Genomic DNA, 20,768 nt, shown 5'->3' with positions numbered 1-20,768 from the left:
CAGGTGACAGAGGAGATCCTGTTTCAAAAAAAAAAAATGCTAGAGGTGGTATGAAAACAATGGTCAACTGCCAGTAGGAGCTCCAAGCTCCAAGGTGATACTGCATCTTAATCTTCTTTATTTATTTATTTATTTTTTTGAGACAGGGTCTTGCTCTGTTGCCCAGGCTGGAGTGCAGTGGCATAATCTTAGCTCACTGCAACCTCCACTTCCTGGGCTCAAGCGATCGTCTCACCTCAGTCTCCCAAGTAGTTGGGACTACAGGTGTGAGCCAGCACACCCAGCTAATTTTTGTATTTTTTTGTAGAGATGAGGTTTTGCTATGTTGCCCAGGCTGGTCTCAAACTCCTGGGCTCACATAATCTACCTGCCTTGGCCTCCCAAACTGTTGGGACTATAGGCATGAGCCCCCTCAACTTAATCTTAATCTTTTACAATCATGAGGCAAAATCTTTTAAAATCTTTTTAAATCATGAGGCAAAAGAGACATGGAAAAGCCATCACCGCAACAGAGAAAGTACATCAAAGCCTAGAAGAACTGGTGATGCTGTTCTAGTAATCAAGCTTGTAACACAAGTAAAATAAAGTGTGAAATAACATCAGGATGACAAACCAAACCATGAAAAATGCTTTAAATCAAATGTTTATTTTCTAAAATTAGCAGAGTGTCTAGCATTTCAGAGAAAATATCACCACATATTATATACCCTTAATGAATAAAGAAATGCAATTGTAAAATGGTCTTGAGAAATGATACATCTCGATATTAAATATTAATATTTAAATTGAGTCTGGTGAGACTCTTGAGGGAGAAGCAAGTTACTTAAGACTGTATTGTCATTGTATCAATTCAATCTATCTGGAAAGGGCACTAAGAAGAGCTATAAAATCAGGCCAGGCACGGTGGCTCACACCTGTAATCACAGCACTTTGGACAGCGGATCACCTGAGGGCAGGAGTTTGAGACCAGCCTGGGCAACAAGGTGAAACCCCACCTCTAATACAAATACAAAAAAATTAGCCAGGCATGGTGGCATGTGCCTATAATCCCAGCTACTCGGGAGGCTGAGGCAGGAGAATCACTTGAACCCTGGAGACGAAGGCTGCAGTGAGCTGAGATCGTGCCACTGCACTCCAACCTGGGTGAGAGAGTGAGACTCCATCTCAAACAAACAAAAAAACATCTATAAAATCATTCAATCTTCTGTATCTGGTGATTCTACTTTTAGGCTTCTGTCCCAAATGAGCTCAAGGGAAAAAGAGGTAATACAAAGATACTAATAAAAACAGAAACAATCTGAATATGCATTGATATGGTTAAGCTTTGTGTCCTCACCCAAACCTCATCTTGAATTGCAATCCCCAGGCATTGAAGGAGAGACCTGGTGAGAGATGACTGGATCATGGGGGTGGTCCCCCATGCCGTTCTCATGATAGTGAGTTCGTTCTCTCAAAATCTGATGGTTTTATAAGGGCCTCTTCCCGCTTCACTCGCACACTCTCTCCTGCTGCCTTGTGAACAAGGTGCTTGCTTCCCCTTCACCTTCTGCCACGATCATATTGCCTTCTGCCATGACTGTAAGTTTCCTGAGGCCTTCCCAGCCATGTGGAACTATGAGTCAATTAAACCTCTTTTCTTCATAAACCAGTCTTAAGCGGTTTTTTTTTTTAGCAGTCTGAGAATGGACTAATACATGCACTAATATGGAAATGGCTAAATAATGACTATTGATATATTTACACAAATGAACAGTTTATATTGTAACACACAAATGTTTATTAGAAGTTATCTTGGATGAAAAAGAACACCAAGTATTTCTATATATTATATACAATGTAAGGAAACAGGCATTGAATTATTAGTAAGAACTGCTTGGAGCTATTTTAAATGCTGCCTAATAATTATTTACATGCCTGTCAAAATGTATTATCTAACACATGGGCATTAGTTATAATCATATACAGAAACACATGCCCATTATAAATGGAAAATAACATATAATTTTAGATTTTTAATAACTATATTGTTTCATAAAATTACTTAATTGCCTAGTTTAAAACTATCCAACTCTCTCTGTTCCCAGGCCCAAACTCCAACTTCTACTACTTCTACTTAGAAGTAGTAGAATAATATAAATAGTATAATATACTAGTAGTATAATATAAATATATATATATATATATATTTTTTTTTTGAGACAGTCTCACTCTGTCGCCCAGGCTGGAGTGCAGTGGCGCAATCTCGGCTCACTGCAAGCTCCACCTCCCGGGTTCACACCATTCTCCTGCCTCAGCCTCCCAAGTAGCTGGGACTACAGGTGCCCACCACCACGCCCAGCTAATTTTTTTGTAATTTTAGTAGAGATGGGGTTTCACCGTGTTAGCCAGGATGGTCTCAATCTCCTGACCTCATGATCCGCCCGCCTCGGCCTCCCAAAGTGCTGGGATTACAGGCGTGAGCCATCGCGCCTAGCCTTTTTTTTTTTTTTTTTTTTTGGAGATGGGAGCCTCACTCTGTCACCCAGGCCAGAGTGCAGTGGCACGATCTCAGCTCACTGCAACCTCCGCCTCCCGCGTTCAAGCGATTCTCCTGTCTCAGCCTCCTGAGTAGCTGGGATTATAGGTGCAAGCCGCCATGCCTGGCCTCTTTTTCGTATTTTAGTAGAGACGGGATTTCACCACATTGCCCAGTCTGGTCTCGAACTCCTGAGCTCAGACAATCCACCCGCCGCAGCTTCCCAAAGTGTTAGAATTACAGGCGTGAACAACGGGGCCCGGCCTCCTTTCCCGTATGTTAAAGATACAGAGAGGTTAAGTAACTCAGCCAAAATGATCTAACTACTTGCGAGGAGTAGATACCAATTTTTCCACTGTTTTTCCTCAAATACAGTGCCAACAGAAAAAGAAACAGAATTTAACAACCTGGAGGACTATACATGGAGGAAACACAGAGAAAATGTAATCTACAGCTTTGTAATTTCGCATAATGTTTAAAAGACAGTCTGAAGCGTTTTTCTCATAAAATTTTATAAAAATGATTGTGTTCTCTACAAAGAAGGAAGAGGATAAGGGGGGGAATCCACTCAGGGATGGAGGAAAAAAAAGTCACTGTACATATCTCATATAATCAACACTTGTCATTCTCAAAGCTGAAGACTGGTTCAAGTTGAAATTCAAAACAAAACCCAAAAACCAGTTTCAACATCTCTTACCTGTACAGAGAAGTCCATCTTTGTAGTAAAGTGCATACACTCTGGCACTGTGTCCAATTAATGATGAGGTCTCAAAGGCTTCATGGTCCTCCAGTTGCTTCATTCTCAAAATAGCCTTCAAATAAACCTTCTTCCAGTGCAAAGCGTCCTGAACAGAATCATCTATCTGCCAGCCCAAATTTTTACATGCAGTCTGCCACACCTCTGTACAGGCACTTATCACCTTATTCCACTGTTTAGAGACGAGGCAGCATGTGAGTAAAGTCTGAGGATCGAGCCATTTTAACAAATAAAAACTGAGCTCCAGGGGAAGGAGTTTGAGGAAGTCCCGCTTGAGGAGAGTCTCTAGGTTATTGGAGAGATGCCTGAGCTGGACTGCCCCACTCAGACTAATCAGGTGATCCAGAGTTTCATTTTTCTGCAAGTCCGTCAGAGAAAGAAATGTAACAGAAATGTTATCAAGCCATGTCTCAAAGTCCTTTCTCTCCATAAGGTTATGGAAAATTTTACCTGTGGCACATCAAAATATTGTATTAGTTCTGCTCAAAAAGACTGTTCAAGCAAGACTGCTAACAAATGAAGTATTAAAAATTAGTGTAAAAAATCTGCCATTACAACTTTATGCATAGTTACATTACAACTTTACAGTTAATACACTATATTTATCTGAACACTTTCCATGCACACAAAAGAAAACACATTTGAGAAAACATACTTTAACAAATCATGATCTCCAAAACACAGTGAAACAGATTGGTGTGTGTGACTTATTCCTTTTGAAGTCCTTTTGCACATGCTACATGCATCTTCATAGTAATAGATTTACCAACAATTCATTATAAAACAGTATATTTTGGCCGGGCACGGTGGCTCAAGCCTGTAATCCCAGCACTTTGGGAGGCCGAGACGGGCGGATCACGAGGTCAGGAGATCGAGACCATCCTGGCTAACACGGTGAAACCCCATCTCTACTAAAAAATACAAAAAACTAGCCGGGCGAGGTGGCGGGCGCCTGTAGTCCCAGCTACTTGGGAGGCTGAGGCAGGAGAATGGCGTAAACCCGGGAGGCGGAGCTTGCAGTGAGCCGAGATCGCGCCACTGCACTCCAGCCTGGGTGACAGAGCCAGACTCCGTCTCAAAAAAAAAAAAAAAACAAAAAACAGTATATTTTATAATACACCCCTCCCCCATCAAAACCATTATAAAACAATTTCCTTAATGAATTCCTTAATACATTCTATTTGAGTACTAAAATCACAAAAGCAAGCACCAGGATGTGACAATCAGAAACAAGTTTCCTGAGCAGTAACCTGAGACACTGATTATCATGGCAGGCACAACCTGTCACCAAAATCATAGAACTGACTACTTGGTTTTGCAACAGATGTTCAGATGAAAAGGTTTAGGGAAGAAAAGTAAGCAGGTGTAGTAAGTTATCTGCCTCAGAAATTCTGGTTCTTCCAACTTCTTTATGGCACTGCCTGTTTCTAACATGAATTACCAAAGATCTTATTTGGCTTTAGTTTGTTTTTATAAGCCTCATATGAGCTAGTGACAACTCTTAACCATGTGCCCCAGGGAGCCATGAGGGTCCTGGAGGCCTGCACAAATAAAGCAAATTAATAATCCTTGTGTTTATAAAACACCAAAAAACAGACATTATAATCTTCACTTTGCAAATGAGGAAACCACAGGTTAGAGAAGGTATGTGATTTGCCTATGTTCACAGGGCTCTTAAATAGCCGCAGAACAGAATGGATGCCAGTGTTCTCAAGATCAGGGTACCAAGCTCTCTCTCTGAAATAAGTGACAACCAGGAGAACCACGACCTAGTGGTAAGATCTGGGGGTAGTGTGTCTACCCATTAGACCATTTTCTCTTTTAGGAGAACGACAAATTGCTCCTGAGCTAACTGTAACAAACAATTTTTTTAAAGTATCCTGTATTAGTGTCAACTGGTATTAATTCACTCTTAATGCGGATTAAACTAATGAAAGATAACAAAAAAATAACCAGTAGAAACTATCTTTCTCAAGACTATGTGTTGATAGATGTTAATGCTGGGTGATGGGTACAGAGGGATTTATTATTCTCTTTATTTCCATATATTCAAATATTTTCACGATTTAATAAAAACTTTCCTTCTGAATACTCAGTTTCTCACGAGACTGTCATATTAATTTTAAAAACATATGTCCAAATTAATGTGAAAAAGGAAAGTTAATTTCTTTCCAGACATATCACCTAGATCAGGTCTACACAAAAAGCAAGATCTCATCTTCCAACTTTGTTAATGTAAGGTGAGTAAAATCGTGAGTGTCCAATATCAAAATTGGCAATAACATTCTTAGACAAATAAGCAGTCCGATTTATTAGTAGAAGCAACCAAACCTTGCAATGACATATGTGCGAATAGTTTTGATTTCTGGAACTGTGACTAGACTTCAAGCTAATACTTCTGAAGCCAAAGTTTGGGCTAGAGAGGATTTATTAATTTGTATTAAAAATGTACTTAGCTGACAAAAAATTATCAGATAGCTAAAAGTTTTATCGACTTATCACGCAATAACAAGCCCCCTCCTTCCTCTAAATCCTAACAATCCTCTTATCTATATAACATTTCTTCAAAATCTCTATTTTTAAAAAATAATTTGCAACAAGACAAAGCAATTATCTTCTGTGGGCATCTGCATACTGTCACAATAGCTAGTTAATTAATATTGGTCAATTAAAAACACACACCAAAACACCTGCTCCGGAAACATTTTTAACAGTGAAAAGTGTGGTGTGGGAAGCTTCCTCCATCACATCTACATATACACACATACACACACATGCTGACACACATCTATTGTAGAAATGCTTGTATTTAAGTGAGCTGAATTGTTACTCAAATGGCTACAAGGCAAATTTAGAATACTCATTAAAATCTTATCAGGTTCCCATCATTCACAAATATCTAAGAGACATACTATAACATGCCAAATTCACATGTATACCTATGTAACAAACCTACACGTTGTGCACAAGTATCCTAGAACTTAAAGTATAATTTTTTTAAAAAGTCAAATTAATGTGCCGATGACACCGCTAAAGATTATGGAAGAAGCTTTTTCAGAGAGCACCTCTAAAAAGCTCAGCCATATCTGAGATTTAAATATTCTCCTAACTCTTAATAAAAAAATTTTCCCAACTTTTAGATTGCCTTTTAAACCACTCAATCCCTTGTAGGATTGAGCAGTTCACCTCTGATTATTCTGAAAAAGGCATTTTTTTCCCCCTAAAAAAGCAAGTCTCACTAACCGCAGAATGTATTATTAAAAAACACCAATTTTTTACTTTTCCAAAAGGATCAACTAACTTTGGAGGGGGCTTTCTAAGGTAACAAGTCTAAACTGGACTCTTTTAGGCAGCCTCTAGAAATATCATATACTGGTTGCACAAACCTCAGGAAATGGGATTTCAATTCAACATGAGAAGCTTTTAAATCTCAGCGCTTTCTAACAATGGAATAGCTCCCTCCAGAGTAGTTAGTTTCCCATTACCACGAACAGTCAAGGACAGTTGCACACAGAGGCAGAATGTGATACATGAAAATGCTTTGGAGGTCAAATGTTTTACTGATTCAACCACTTCCTATGTGATTACGGGCATGTCCAACTAACTTTTAAGCTTCAGTTTTATCATCTGTAAAATGGAAGCTATCATCCAACTTGAAGGGTGAAACTTAGAAATATAGCAAGGACAAGCTTAGCACAGTGTACAGTCTAGGGGGTAAAAACTCAAATGGTACTTTTTGCTAGTTTTATTACTATGAATATCTGGCAGGAAAGATTTCTGTGACACTGAGGCTGGAATGACCAGTGGACATGACCACTAACATCTCTTTCGACCCCATCATCTTACCACAAAGTTTATCTTCAAAATACCCGGAAGAAAAACTCAAGGGCTCAAACTTACTAGGGGTTTAACTTGATAATTAAGAGCACCTGTTGGCCGGGCACGGTGGCTCACGCCTGTAATCCCAGCACTTTGGGAGGCCGAGGCGGGCGGATCACGAGGTCAGGAGATCGAGACCATCCTAACACAGTGAAACCCCGTCTCTACTAAAAATACAAAAAAAATTAGCCGGGTGTGGTAGCGGGCGCCGGTAGTCCCAGCTACCTGGGAGGCTGAGGTAGGAGAATGGCGTGAACCCGGGAGGCGGAGCTTGCAGTGAGCCGAGATCGCGCCACTGCACTCCAGCCTGGGCAACAAATCGAGACTCCGTCTCAAAAAAAAAAAAAAAGAAAAGAAAAGAGCACCTGTTTATTGCAGGCTCTCGTTTCCCAGCAGGTGCCTTATTCTATCCACATTCCCTGCTGTTTGGCCCCCTTACCCCACACCTCTACCTCAGAGTTAACATTCAACTTGCCCTCTTGCATTCAGTATCAATAATCACAAAGTGGGTCATGTAACAAAAAGACTCCTAAATTGGAAAAAGAGAGCCCGGGTTTGGTCTCAGGTTCTGCCATTAACTCCCTATATTACCTTAGGCAACTCACATATTTATATTGGTTTTAAAGAAAAAGTACCACTGGTAAACATCTCATTTGATCTTCATAACCTCATGGAAGGTATCAGTAATGCCGCCCTTAACTAACATGATAAGGAAATTTATGGCTCAAGAAGTGGAGTGGCTTTCCCAGAATGGCATAGGAAGTAGCAGGCTCAATATTTTGCCCAGTACCCATCCTCCCCAAACCTATACTCTAAGGTGTTAGAGACAGGACCTTCTGGAAAACAGTGTAAATGTGTTTTCCCCACCTCCTCCTCCATCAGAACCTGGCCTAGTCAAGAGTGAAAGCAACCTAATTGTTAGTGTTAGAGGGAAGGAGGCTTCATTTCCCCCTCTTTTCTTATCAAGGAGTACAGAGGCGTTGAAAATGTATACACACCTATAAACTTACATATGCATAAAATGTATTCTGAATATTCAAGAAGCTGACAACCCTGGTTGCCTCCAGACAGAACTGGAGAAAAGGAATGAGAGGTCCCTTTTTATCGTATACCTTTTAAAACTGAAAACCATGTAAGTATGATATACTATCAAAAGACAGCCTTTAGTTTTAAGGTGAATTTTTTAAAGCTTTGAAAGAATACAAATGTTTATAAAAATGCGTTCTGCAACTCCACTTGTTGCTGGGTGACCTTGGGCAAAACACTTCACCTGTCTCACGCCCTGTTTCCTCACTTGTAAAATACAGCCACGAAGAGCATTACCTACAAGGGCTTTTATGAGGGTTAAACAAGATAGTGCACGTAAAGCGTTTAGCACAGTACCCGGCACGCTGTAAGCCTACAGTAAATGTCGGTTACCATTTTCACTCAGCATTAATATTGTTATCTTTGCTTTACTTCAAGCAGCACCCCCCACACACACCTGTTTTCACGGCATACCCACAATTATGGCGCAGCACAGCTCTTTGTACTTCATAAACCACCTCATCACACTTCATCATCTTTCAAACATTTGGTAGCCCTGGGACATCACTGTTAACTCATTTTGCAGCTAAGGAAATGGAGGCAGTAGGAGGCAGTAACTCCGAAACCCTGTTTTCCCATTTCTAAAATCCAGATCCCATCAACCCATTCGTCGCTCCCAGGTCCCTTGCTCTCGGAACCGTGTTCCGCGCGGCACTGACCTGAGCGAGCACCCCGGGGCCCGGGACCTCGAGCCGGGTTCACAGCTACTAGGCACGCTCGGGCCGCCAGAGCCTCGCAGCGGCCGGGTCCGCTCCGCAGCCATGGCGCCTGCAGGGAGAGAAAAACAGCCAAGGCGCGGCAGGTCAGCAGAGGCGCGGGCGCCTGAAAGTCCCCTCCCCGACCGGCCCCGCCTCGCATACAGACCTGGACCTGCGGCCGCCGCTCCCGGTCCACAGCCTCACTGGGGAGCGGCTTCCGGTGCTGCCTGCGTCATCTCCGCGCGTCCCTCATCTCCGCGCGTCCCTCAGCTCCGCGGCGCCCGGCGGAAGTGGCTGCACTTCCGGTCCCCGCCCCGAGGTGGGTGGTGGGTGGTAGGAGGGTGGAGGCCAGGAGTAGGGATTGGGAGGAGAGCGTCCCGGGAAGTTGAACGCTCGCCGCGCGGCCCTGACGGTGCTTAGGCGGGATGCAACCTAGAACAGAGCTTCTTTTCGTACCGTACATCCAGGTTTGCACAGCGCTTTTGTGTCGCTCCTCCAATCCGATCTTGCACCAGCTCTGCAGTAGGCTTTCTTATTATCCTCATTTTCGGAGGAGAGGGAGCTGTGGCTCAGGGAAGTTGAGACGTGTCCAGATTCATACGACCTGTTGGGCCCCTCTTTATCCCGAACACTGTTCTAGGGGATAGGGTTCGTGAACAAAAAACGCAAAAATCCCTGACCGCCGGGGGCTTACATCTATTAGAAGGAGGAAGACAGACTAAGTAAGGCATGTGAAAAGGAGAGAAATAAAGCAAGGTAAGGAGGTTGTTGAATGAAAAAAGACAGTCAAGTGATGTAGATTTGAATGAATCACAACATTTACACTCTAGCTATGCCCTGGTTACTTCACCTCTCAGACTTTGCTTCATCTGCATGGAAGTTATAGTCAACTCCCCATCGGTAGGCTCTGAGGATTGAAGGAAATTAAGCATGCAAACCTTTTTGCTTCAAGAACTAAAACTGAGCTAAAAAATTCCACGCACTCTTTCTTAACACTTGTTGTGTACCATCTCACTCAGCTCCCACAACAACCGCACAAGCTGGTAACTATTATTAGGCCCATTTTTAGAGATCGGGAAACTGAAATCAAAAGAGGTTTAGGCATCTTGCCTAAGGTCATAGTAAATGGCTGTCGTTGGATTTCAACCTAAACTGACTTCAGAGCACAAGTTACCCTTTTTTTTTTTTTTTTTTTTTGAGGCAACGTATCACTCTGTCGCTCAGGCTGGAGTACAGTGACAACGATCTTGGCTCACTGCAGCCTCAACTTCTCCAGGCTCAAGCGATCCTCCCACCTCAGCCTCCTGAGTAGATGGGACCACAGATGCATGTCACCATGCCCAGCTAATTGTGTGTGTGTGTGTGTGTGTGTTTGTGTGTATTTTTGTAGAGGCAGGGTTTTGCTGTGTTGCCCAGGCTGGTCTTGTACTTCTAGGCTTAAGTGATCCACCTGCCTGGGCCTCCCAAAAAGTGCTCGGATTACAGGGGTGAACCATGATGCCCAGCACACAAGTTATCCTCGTTTCTCTGTAAGGGTTCCTAAACCATATATGCATACACGCACATTCACATGCATCTTATACCAACACTGTCCAATAGGCCTTTTGCCTATGATGGAGTTGTTCTCTTGGTGCTGTCCAATAAGGCAGTCACTAGCCTCTTGTGGCTACTGAACACTTGAAAAGCACCTGATGTAAATGAACTAAATTCTTAATTTTATTTAATTTTAATAGCCACATGTGGCTAATGGCTACCATGCTTGATAGCACAGTCCAATAATATAACATAAACAATGACAGAGACACATATCCAGTAGACAGTAGAGCATGGCCAAGGTTCCAAGCATCCTGACTTCATCTAGGCTACTTGAAACAAGGGAAATAAAAATTGATTATGTGGGGTGGAAGTCAACTACGGTGTCCTAAAAGTAAGGTCTCAAGAGAGCAAATTTGATTTGCTAAGCAACAGGATGTCACTCTAGACTTCTAAGTCAGAACATGACTGATGACAGCATTATAAGACATTTAGGAAGACATGGATAATACAGATTGGATACTTTCTATGAAAGGGAAGGTAGTAGCAGGGTAATCAAGAAAATCAAGCACCCGTATCTCTGGAGCAAACATTCTCAACCCCAGTACAGTTTGATGAATCAAATTGAAAAGTGCAGATGGAGCTGCCCCAGAGATAATATTGTTTGGACCTCTCATAACAAAGAAACCAAATTGTGCAAATTTAAGCCCAGAGGGGATCCAGGAGCAAAATTCATGACTATAAAACATGTTTTAAATTGCAAAATGGAAGTAATATTTAATGAAATACAAGACCTATTCAATTGTTAATTTCAGTATATGTAAAATTGTTAAATTCGATATATGTAAAATTCCCTTTCTTTTTTTTTTTTTTTTTTTTTTTTTTTGAGACAGAGTCTTGCTCTGTTGCCCAGGCTGGAGTGCAGTGGCCGGATCTCAGCTCACTGCAAGCTCCGCCTCCCGGGTTTACGCCATTCTCTTGCCTCAGCCTCCTGAGTAGCTGGGACTAGAGGCGCCCGCCACCTCGCCCGGCTAGTTTTTTTTTGTATTTTTTAGTAGAGACGGGGTTTCACCGTGTTAGCCAGGATGGTCTTGATCTCCTGACCTCGTGATCCGCCCGTCTCGGCCTCCCATAGTGCTGGGATTACAGGCTTGAGCCACCGCGCCCAGCCTAAAATTCCCTTTCATTTGAAATTTTAGGTTAGATTTTTTCCCACCTTGTAAATATTTTCAAGATTGTGTAATGATTGCTGAGAAAACATAGCTTTAAATATATAAGAAGTTATTCCTAGCCAAAGAATTACAAAAGCTGTTGTAAATGGCTATTGGATGTTGAAGGAAAGGATGAAATATAGTCTGATATGAGAACAGAATGCTCAGTATAATTGCTTGTGTGACAGGAACATGAAAATATGCTGAATGTTGTTTATTTTCTTGAAATAAACTTGCTGGTAAAAATGATGTTTGGGATAATTCCTACACATGCATGCTCCAGGAAAGGAGAAAACATCAAATGTTTAGTTTCTTCAATTCCGGCTAAAATGGACTATATGTTGTCTTCCATTTTGAGCTAAACTTGCCTGGGGGAGGTAGTTCAGATGACTTAAAATTGATTTAGTAAAGTGCTTGCATAGCCCATACTAGGGATTCTGAATCTTTCCCAATGAGCCATACACCAGACCTCAGCATATGATGTTTCTTTGGGAGAAAATAACGCACCCACTACGGATGAAAAATATTCCTCTATGTCTAGCACAGTTTTTGCATGTGTATGTACCAGGGAGCAGGCATTACTCCAGCTGTTTAATTTCTTGAGATGCACTCCAAAAATATAGGTTGTATCTACTTGCGCAGCAATGCTGTGGAGAAGTGACCTGGGTAACTGTTCTTTGAACTTCCACACATACTTTACCAGGAACTCAGTATAAAGACATGGGGTCAGTTTCATGAAGTACACAGGGTTGGAAGCATTTGAAGAGGTTTGCTTTTTCTATTCTTTGTTCTGGATTCACTCTAGCTGTAACATGATCAGCACCCACTCTTCTGTGCAGTCAGCAGGTATTCTAGGATCAAAGCTCAGGTTGATTGGCAAGAAACCTTATCCTCTTTACCGCAATTGCTGTTGGACTGGAGTGATCCTGAGATGCGTTTGGGCATAACTTGGCATCTGAACTCAATAATTTCTAAGACCCTGAAATTGCTCACAGGCAACATGCAAGTAAGTTTCTTATAATCTTTAAAGCATTTGATATCTAGTAAAATAGGCTTTGAGGAAGCTGAAACTTTTTCTATGTGTAAATGAGAAAATGGAAAGGAGTTCAGGTTATCATTGCTGGGTTTTTTTTGTTGTGTTGTGTTTTTTGACTATTTAAAGAACATAGGGGCCAGGCGCGGTGGCTCACGCCTGTCATCTCAGCTCTTTGGGAGGCCGATCACCTGAGGTCAGGAGTTCAAGACCACCCTAGCCAATGTGGTGAAACCCCGTCTCTACTAAAAGTACAAACATTACCTGGGAGTGGTCGTGCATGCCTGTAATCCCAGCTACTTGGGAGGCTGAGGCAGGAGAATCTCTTGAACCTGGGAGGTGGAGGTTGCAGTGAGCCAAGATTATGCCACTACACTCTAGCCTGGGCCACAGAGTAAGACTCTGTCTCAAAAATAAAGAGAAAGAAAGAAAGAGCGAGCAAGGGAAGAAGGGAGGGAGGGAGGGTGGGAGGGAGGGAAAGAAGGAAAGGGAAGGAAGGAAGGAAGGGGGGGAAGGAAGGAAGGAAGGAAGGAAGGAAGGAAGGAAGGAAGGAAGGAAGGAGAGAGAAAAGAAAAGATAGGAGTTGTGATTCTCCAGTGGTTAAAAGTGAGCTTTGGAGCTGGGCACAGTGGCTCTCACCTGTAATCCCAGCACTTTGGAAGGCCGAGGTGGGCGAATCACCTGAGATCAGGAGTTTGAAACCAGCCTGGCCAACATTGCAAAACCCCATCTCTACTAAAAATACCAAAATTAGCTGGGTGTGGTGGCAGACGCCTGAAATCCCAGCTACTCAGGAGGCTGAGGCATGAGAATCGCTTGAACCCAGAAGGCGGAGGTTGCAGTGAGCCAAGATCTGTAGCCTGGGAGAAAGAGCGAGACTCCGTCTCAAAAAAAAAAGAGTGAGCTTTGGAATCTGACCGATTTGAGTTCAAATCATGCCCTATCCTAACCTCTTACCCACTGTGTGATCTTGGGCAAATTACTAAGCTACTCAGATGCTCAGCTTAATTATGAAAATAACCTATCTGAAAGGGATATTACCAGGGCTAAATGAGTTAAGACACATAAAATGCTTATCACAATGCCTGGCACAAAAGCAAGTGCATAATAGGAGGTAACAATTATTATGGGAGGCTCTATTGATTGAAGATCCAATGAAAAGGGATTTAATTCATTTAATATTTCCTGGCTCTGTTATATTACAATTCTGCACCTGTCCTTTCAAACAGAAAGTTTTCGTCTGCATTGATGAGGTAGAGTAAGCTTGGCCTAGATCTATCTTACATCTCTGAAGAGGTGCTATGCAGATAGCAGTAATCTGTCCATATCGATGGAAATGTGAGATAGATTAGGAGACGTTGTCTTTATTTATTTATATATTTTTTGAGATGGAGTCTCGCTCTGTCGCCCGGGCTGGAGTGCAGTGGCCGGATCTCAGCTCACTGCAAGCTCCGCCTCCCAGGTTTACGCCATTCTCCTGCCTCAGCCTCCCGAGTAGCTGGGACTACAGGCGCCCGCCACCTCGCCTGACTAGTTTTTTGTATTTTTTTTTTTTTTCAGTAGAGACGGGGTTTCACCAGGTTAGCCAGGATGGTCTTGATCTCCTGACCTCGTGATCCGCCTGTCTTGGCCTCCCAAAGTGCTGGGATTACAGGCTTGAGCCACCGCGCCCGGCCAGGAGACATTGTCAAAACAAACTCAGTATTAGATAGAATTGGAAAGTCATACTAGAAGAATGTAAATATTTGATAGTAGCCAGGATGCCATGGCTAACAAAAGCAGCCACTTCATGGAAAAATAGCCCCTGACTTTTGTAATTAGAGAAGAAATGGATCCAGGTGCTCCCATTCAAGAAAGAACATCATGTATTTTCCTACAGGTTTTTATCACAATGATACCACTTGTTAAGTTATATCCATGTGTCTGTGTCCAATTCTTGGTAATCACAATGTCCAAGACAGTGCCTTGTATATAGTAAGTAAGCAAGCTTTTATCCAAACAAGCAAGAAAACAACCAACTAACACTTTACTCAGTGTTCACTTTGTGCCAAATGCTGGAATCAGCAGCACTGGAGAAGACAGAGACACGATGCCTGCTGTCCAGGAGACCATGATCTAGTGGAAGAAATAGATAATAACAATATATCACAATAAACACTTAAAGTAGAGTGTACTGCTAAATGCTGTGAGAGGTCCGTATAGGGCTCAGTGAGGGCAAAAACAGGAATAGAGATGAAGCCTGAATGAACACTTGTCCTTTTCTTTTTTAGGTGACTTTCTGCAGACTTCGGACTCACCAGTGGTGTTTCATTCTTTTTAATGTCATCCTATTTCATGCCTTGCTTTTTGGGGCTGACTTTGTGGAGGAATACTTTCTGCATTCTTTGCCTTATATAGATATGAAAGTTCTTGAAATTAAGAATAAGGCAAGAAAATTGAACATAGAACCCCTAAGAAGTAATCTCTCCAAATATTATGTCCTGAGCCAGTCGGAAGTATGTAAAGGGAAGAACATTTTTCTGCTGTCTCTTGTCTTCAGTAGCCCAGGAAATGGAACAAGACGGGACCTCATTAGGAAAACTTGGGGCAATGTGACCAGTGTCCAAGGGCATCCCATTCTCACACTGTTTGCTTTGGGAATGCCTGTTTCAGTGACTACCCAGAAAGAGATCAACAAAGAGTCCCGTAAGAATAATGATATAATTGAAGGAATCTTCTTGGACAGTTCTGAGAACCAAACCCTGAAGATCATTGCAATGATACAGTGGGCTGTGGCTTTCTGCCCTAATGCCCTGTTCATTCTCAAGGTAGATGAGGAGATGTTTGTCAATCTACCAAGCTTGGTAGACTATCTTCTCAATCTGAAAGAACACCTAGAAGATATCTATATAGGAAGAGTTATTCATCAGGTTACACCCAATAGAGATCCTCAGAACAGAGACTTTGTCCCTCTTAGTGAGTACCCAGAAAAATACTACCCAGATTACTGCAGTGGCGAGGCCTTTATAATGTCCCAAGATGTGGCTCGAATGATGTATGTGGTTTTCAGAGAAGTACCCATGATGGTGCCAGCTGATGTGTTTGTAGGAATTTGTGCTAAGTCCGTTGGCCTTATACCCATCCACAGCTCAAGGTTTTCTGGGAAAAGGCACATTAGATACAACAGATGTTGCTATAAGTTCATTTTTACATCCTCAGAAATTGCGGATCCTGGAACGCCCCTGGCATGGAAGGAAATTAATGATGGAAAAGAATGTACACTGTTTGAGACATACTATGGGCTCGTTTCCTGCAGACTTCTGACGTACCTTGACAGCTTTAAACGTTTTCACATGAAGACCATAAAAAACAATCCCACGTATTTTGGTGATTAGGATTTCTTTAATTTTCCTTACGAGTCGATTATTTTAAAGTTACCTTCTACCCTGTTATGGAAAGCATCCCTTCTTTCTGTGTTTTATGTAGGTTCTCTGAATCTTTAATTTTACTTGCAAAGGTACAAAATGTTTTCTGTGCTCTGGTGTACTCAATTACTGAGATCTCATTTTAAGAAATTTAAGTTGGTGTAGCATGATTCTTTTCAAAATAAAATATTTCTTTCAGAAGAGAAAACATTATGTTTCATTGTTTGTTTTGTTTTTTGGGTTTTTTTGTTTTGTTTTTTTGAGACAGGATCTGGCTCTGTCGCCCAGGCTGGAGTCAATGGCGCAACATCGGCTTACTGCAACCTCTACCGCCTGGGCTCAAGGGTTCCTCCCACCTCAGCCTTTTGAGTAGTTGAGACTATAGGCGTGAGCCACCATGCCCGGCTAATCTTTTTTGTTTGTTTGTTTTTTGAGACAAGAGTCTCACTGTGTCACCCAGGCTGAAGTGCAGTGGCACCATCTTAGCTCACTACAACCTCCGACTCCCGATTCAAGCAGTTCTGCCTCAGCCTCCCAAGTAGCTGGGATTACAGGTGCCTGCCACCACGCCTGGCTAATTTTTTGTATTTTTAGTAGAGACAGGGTTTCACCATGTTGGCCAGGCTGGTCTCGAACTCCTGGCCTCAAGTGATCCACCCACTTCAGTCTCCCAAAGTGTTGGGATTACAGGTGTGGGGAACCACACCTGGCCAATATACAATTTATTATAACTAAGTTTTTTTTATAAACTGACAAAAATTATGTATATTTATGTTGTACAACATGTTTTGATATATGTATATGCTATTGAATGGCTAAATCAAGCTATTTAACATATGCATCACTTGACATATTTTTTTTGTAGTGAGTGTCCGGAGCTGCACGCCCCGGCCATAGCGAATAATAATTAAAGATTAAACGCCTGAGCTATATTCATTTCCACCCCACACCTTCTCCCTAGATTTACCTTCTTCCCTGTATTAATACCGCTATTAAAAGATGGTGCTCTTCCTGCTTCTTCTTCATTCATTTTTCCCGCGCCCGCGAAAAGACTACCTGACAGCGCAGGCGCAACATGACGTCCGACCGGAGAAACCGAAGCCTATCTGGCCACGCCTTCCGCAATGAGGTCATTTCCACCTTAGCCCAACCCCTTCCCCTCCAAATGTATATAAGGCATTGCATTACCGCCATTAAACGAGACTTGATCAGAGCACTGTCTTGTTCCTCAAATTCCCACCCCCTCCTCCAGGGCCTACACTGACTATCCCGCGGGCCGGGATAAGTGAGAACACTTAAAATCTAGCAATTATCAAATATTCATATATCGTTGTTAACTGTCATGACCATGATGTCATGACAGATCTCTTGAACTTACTCCTCATGTCTGACAAAAATATTGGCTCTCTTGGCCATATCTGCCAAGTTTTCCCAACCCCCAGCCTCTGGTAACCTCCATTTTCTCTCTGTTTCTATGAATTTGAGTTTTTTTACACCCCACATATAAGTGAGCTCATGCCCTTATTTGTCCTTCAATGCCTGATTTATTTCACTTAACATAATGCACTCCAGGGTCATCCAAATTGTTGGAAATGACAGGATTTCTTTCATTTATAAGGCTGAATAGCATTTTATTGTGGATATATACCACATTTTCTTGATTTATTCATGCACTGGTGGACACTTAGATAGATGCCACTAATCTTGTGAATAATGCTGCATTGAATATGGGGAGTGCAGATATCTCTTTGACATACTGATTTAATATCTTTTGGATATACATCCAGTAGCGGAATTGCTAGATTTTATGGTAGTTCTATTTTTATTTTTGTGAGGTACTTCCATAATGGCTGTATTATTGGTTTACCATAATGGCTCATTGTGGTTTTACTTTGCATTTCCCTGATGATTAGTGGTATTGAGCTTTTTTTTTTTTTTTTTTCCCACATACCTGTTGGCCATTTGTACTTCTTCTTTTGAGAAATGTCTATTTAGGGCCTTTGGTCATTTCTAAATCGGGTTATTTGGGCAGGGCACGGTGGCTCATGGCTGTTATCCCAGCACTTTGGGAGGCCAAGGCGGGTGGATCACCTGAGATAGTTCAAGACCAGCCTGGCCAACAGGGTGAAACCCCGTCTCTACTAAACATACAAAAAATTAGCTGGACATGGTGGTACGTGCCTGTAATCCCAGCTACTGTGGAGGTTGACACAGGAGAATCGCTTGAAACCAAGAGGTGGAGGTTGCAGTGAGCTGAGATCATGCCACTGCACTCCAGCCTGGGCAACAGTCTGAGACTCCATCTCAAAAAAAAAAAATAAAATAAAATAAATAAATAAATCAAGTGATTTGTTTTCATGCTATTGTGTTGTTTGAGTCCCTTATCTGTTTGTTCCCCAGAACAGATATATGGCTTGCAAATATTTTCTCCCATTCCATAGGTTATCTCTTCACTGATTGCTGCTTTTGATATGCACAAGCTTTATAGTTTGATATAATCTCATTTGTCTATTTTAGCTTTTGTTGCCTATACTTAAGGGGTCATAGCCAAGAAAATCTTCGCTCAGACCAATGTCATGGAGCTTCCTCCACCTATGTTTTCTTCTAGTAGTTGTACAGGTCTTACATTTAAGGTCTTATATTTAAGTCTTTAATCCATTGTGAGTTGATTTTTGTATATAGTGTGAGATGAGGGTATACTTTTATTATTCTGCAAGTAGATATCCAGTTTTCCCAGAACCACTCATTGTAAAGACTGTCTTTTTCCCAGTGAGTGTTCTTGGCATCTTTATCAAAAATCAATTGACTATCAATGCATGAATTTGTTTCTGGGCTCTCTGTTACGTTCCATTGGCCTATGTGTCTATTTTTATAGTGTACATGCTGTTTAGATTACTGTAGTTTTGTAACAGATGATCAAATCCAGTAGTATGATGCCTTCAGCTTTGCTATTTTTGCTCAAGAGTGTTTTGGCTTTTCAAAGTCTTTTGTATTTTCATATGAATCTTAGGATTGTTTTTTCTATTTCTGTGGAAAGTATCATTGGAGTTTTACTAGGATTTGAATTGAATCTGTATATGGTTTCAGGTAGCAGGGACATTTTAACATTAGTCCTTCCAATCCATGAACGTGGCATATCTTTTCTCTAATTTGTGTCATCTTCAATTTCTTTCATCAACGTTTAATAGTTTTTATTACACAGATTTTTTTACCTCCTTGTTTAAATTTACTCCTAAGTATTTTGGGATTTTTTCTGATGCTATTATAAAAAGGATAGTTTTCTTCTTTTCTTTTTCAGATAGTACATTGTTAGTATATGAAAATGCTACTGATTTTCATAAGTTGATTTTTTTCCCTGCAACTTTACTGAATTTGGTTATCAGTTCTAACAATTTTTGTTTTTTTTTGTTTTGTTTTGTTTTTTTTGAGATGGAGTCTCGCTGTGTTGCCCAGGCTGGAGTGCAGTGGCACAATCTCGGCTCACTGCAACCTCCGCCTCCCAGATTCAAGCAATTCTTCTGTTTCAGCCTCCCGAGTAGCTGGGGCTACAGGCACCAGCCACCATGCCTGGCTAATTTTTGTATTTTTAGTAGAGACGGGGTTTCACCATATTGATCAGGCTGATCTCAAACTCCTGACCTCAGGTGATCCACCCACCTCGGCCTCCCAAAGTGCTGGGATTCCAGGCGTAAGCCACCATGCCCAGTGCAGTTCTAACAGTTTTTGATGGAGTCTTTAGGGTTTTCTCTTATAAGGTCATATTGTCAGTAAACAGTGACAGTTTCACTTCTTCCTTTCCTATTTGGAAACATATATTTTTAAAATTTTTATATTTTATATATATACATATATTTGAGACAGGATCTCGCTCTTTGCCCAGGCTGGAGCGCAATGGCATGAACACAGCTCACCGCATCCTTGACCTCCCAAGCTCAATAGATCCTCTTGCCTCAGCCCCCCGAGTAGCTGAGAATACAGGTGTGCACCAACTCACCCAGACAACTTTTGTATTTTTTATAGAGATGAGATCTTGCCATGTTGCCCAGGCTGGTCTCAAACTCCTGGCCTCAAGTGATCCTCCTGCCTCAGCCTCCCAAAGTGTTGGGATTACAGGTGTGAGCTACCACACCTGGCCTATTTGGATAATTTTATTTCTTTTTCTTTTTTTTGAGATGGAGTCTCACTCTGTCACCCAGGCTGGAGTGTAGTGGCATGATCTCAGCTCACCGCAGTCTCCGCCTCCCGGGTTCAAGGGATTCTCCTACCTCAGCCTCCTGAGTAGTTGGGATTACAGGCACCCAGCACCACCCCCGGCTGATTTTTGTATTTTTAGTAGAGACAAGATTTCACTATGTTGGCCAGGCTGGTCTCGAACTCCTGCCCTCAGGTGATCCACCTGCCTTGGCCTCCCAAAGTGCTGGGATTACAGGCATTGGCCACCGCACCCAGCCAATTTTATTTCTTTTTCTTGTCTATTTGCTCAGGCTAGGACTTCCAATACTATATTGAACAGAAGTGGTGAGAGTGGGCATCCTTGTCTTGTTCCTGATTTTAGAGGAGAAGCTTTTAACTTTCTTTTCTGTTGAGAATGATGTTAGCTATGTGTTTGTCATGTGTGGCCTTTATTGTGTGGAGGTACATTCTTTCAATAC

General features: G+C 41.9%; 2 protein-coding genes across 8 annotated transcripts in view; one reads left to right on the top strand and one right to left on the bottom strand.

Annotated features, from left to right (window-relative positions):
• FBXW2 (F-box and WD repeat domain containing 2) overlaps nt 1–9,160 on the bottom strand; it is a 30,299-nt gene extending 21,139 nt beyond the window's left edge. For 2 of the 4 annotated variants that reach the window (XM_015116948.3, XM_015116949.3), the window contains exons 1-3: nt 9,102–9,160; nt 8,897–9,005; nt 3,213–3,722 (exon numbers count right to left, since the gene is read on the bottom strand). In XM_015116948.3, the coding sequence (XP_014972434.1) occupies nt 3,213–3,702 (490 nt within the window). In that variant the 5' untranslated portion in view covers nt 3,703–3,722; nt 8,897–9,005; nt 9,102–9,160. Of the gene's footprint in view, nt 1–3,212; nt 3,723–8,634; nt 9,006–9,101 lie in introns of all 4 variants that reach the window. The other 2 variants (XM_077968214.1, XM_015116950.3) reach the window with 2 other exon arrangements.
• A 79-nt stretch (nt 9,161–9,239) lies between these two features.
• On the top strand, nt 9,240–16,324 carry B3GALT9 (beta-1,3-galactosyltransferase 9). Of its 4 annotated transcripts, none has more exons than XM_015116951.3 (3): nt 9,240–9,402; nt 12,519–12,685; nt 14,983–16,324. In XM_015116951.3, exons 2-3 carry the CDS (start codon nt 12,611–12,613, stop codon nt 16,084–16,086), a joined length of 1,179 nt encoding a protein of 392 aa, XP_014972437.2. In that variant the 5' UTR covers nt 9,240–9,402; nt 12,519–12,610; the 3' UTR covers nt 16,087–16,324. The 4 variants fall into 4 exon arrangements, with proteins under 4 accessions (XP_014972437.2, XP_001096544.4, XP_077824342.1 ...); XM_001096544.5 differs by having other exon boundaries at nt 9,247–9,691; XM_077968216.1 differs by lacking the exon at nt 12,519–12,685 and having other exon boundaries at nt 9,250–9,402.
• Nucleotides 16,325–20,768: the final 4,444 nt, after the last annotated feature.

This window comes from Macaca mulatta, chromosome 15 (genome assembly GCF_049350105.2).
Source record: "Macaca mulatta isolate MMU2019108-1 chromosome 15, T2T-MMU8v2.0, whole genome shotgun sequence".
In the NCBI taxonomy this organism is placed as follows: Eukaryota; Metazoa; Chordata; class Mammalia; order Primates; family Cercopithecidae; genus Macaca; species Macaca mulatta.
Note: the sequence above shows the minus strand (reverse complement) of the source record. Positions and strands in the feature narration are given on the sequence as shown.

Bases quoted from the DNA above. Each gene is read 5' to 3' on its own strand.
- B3GALT9 (XM_015116951.3), top strand. From the start codon at position 12,611: ATGCGTTTGGGCATAACTTGGCATCTGAACTCAATAATTTCTAAGACC. The intron at 12,686-14,982 runs GTAAGTTTCTTA...TTTCTTTTTTAG, and splicing joins TGCTCACAGGCAACATGCAA to GTGACTTTCTGCAGACTTCG.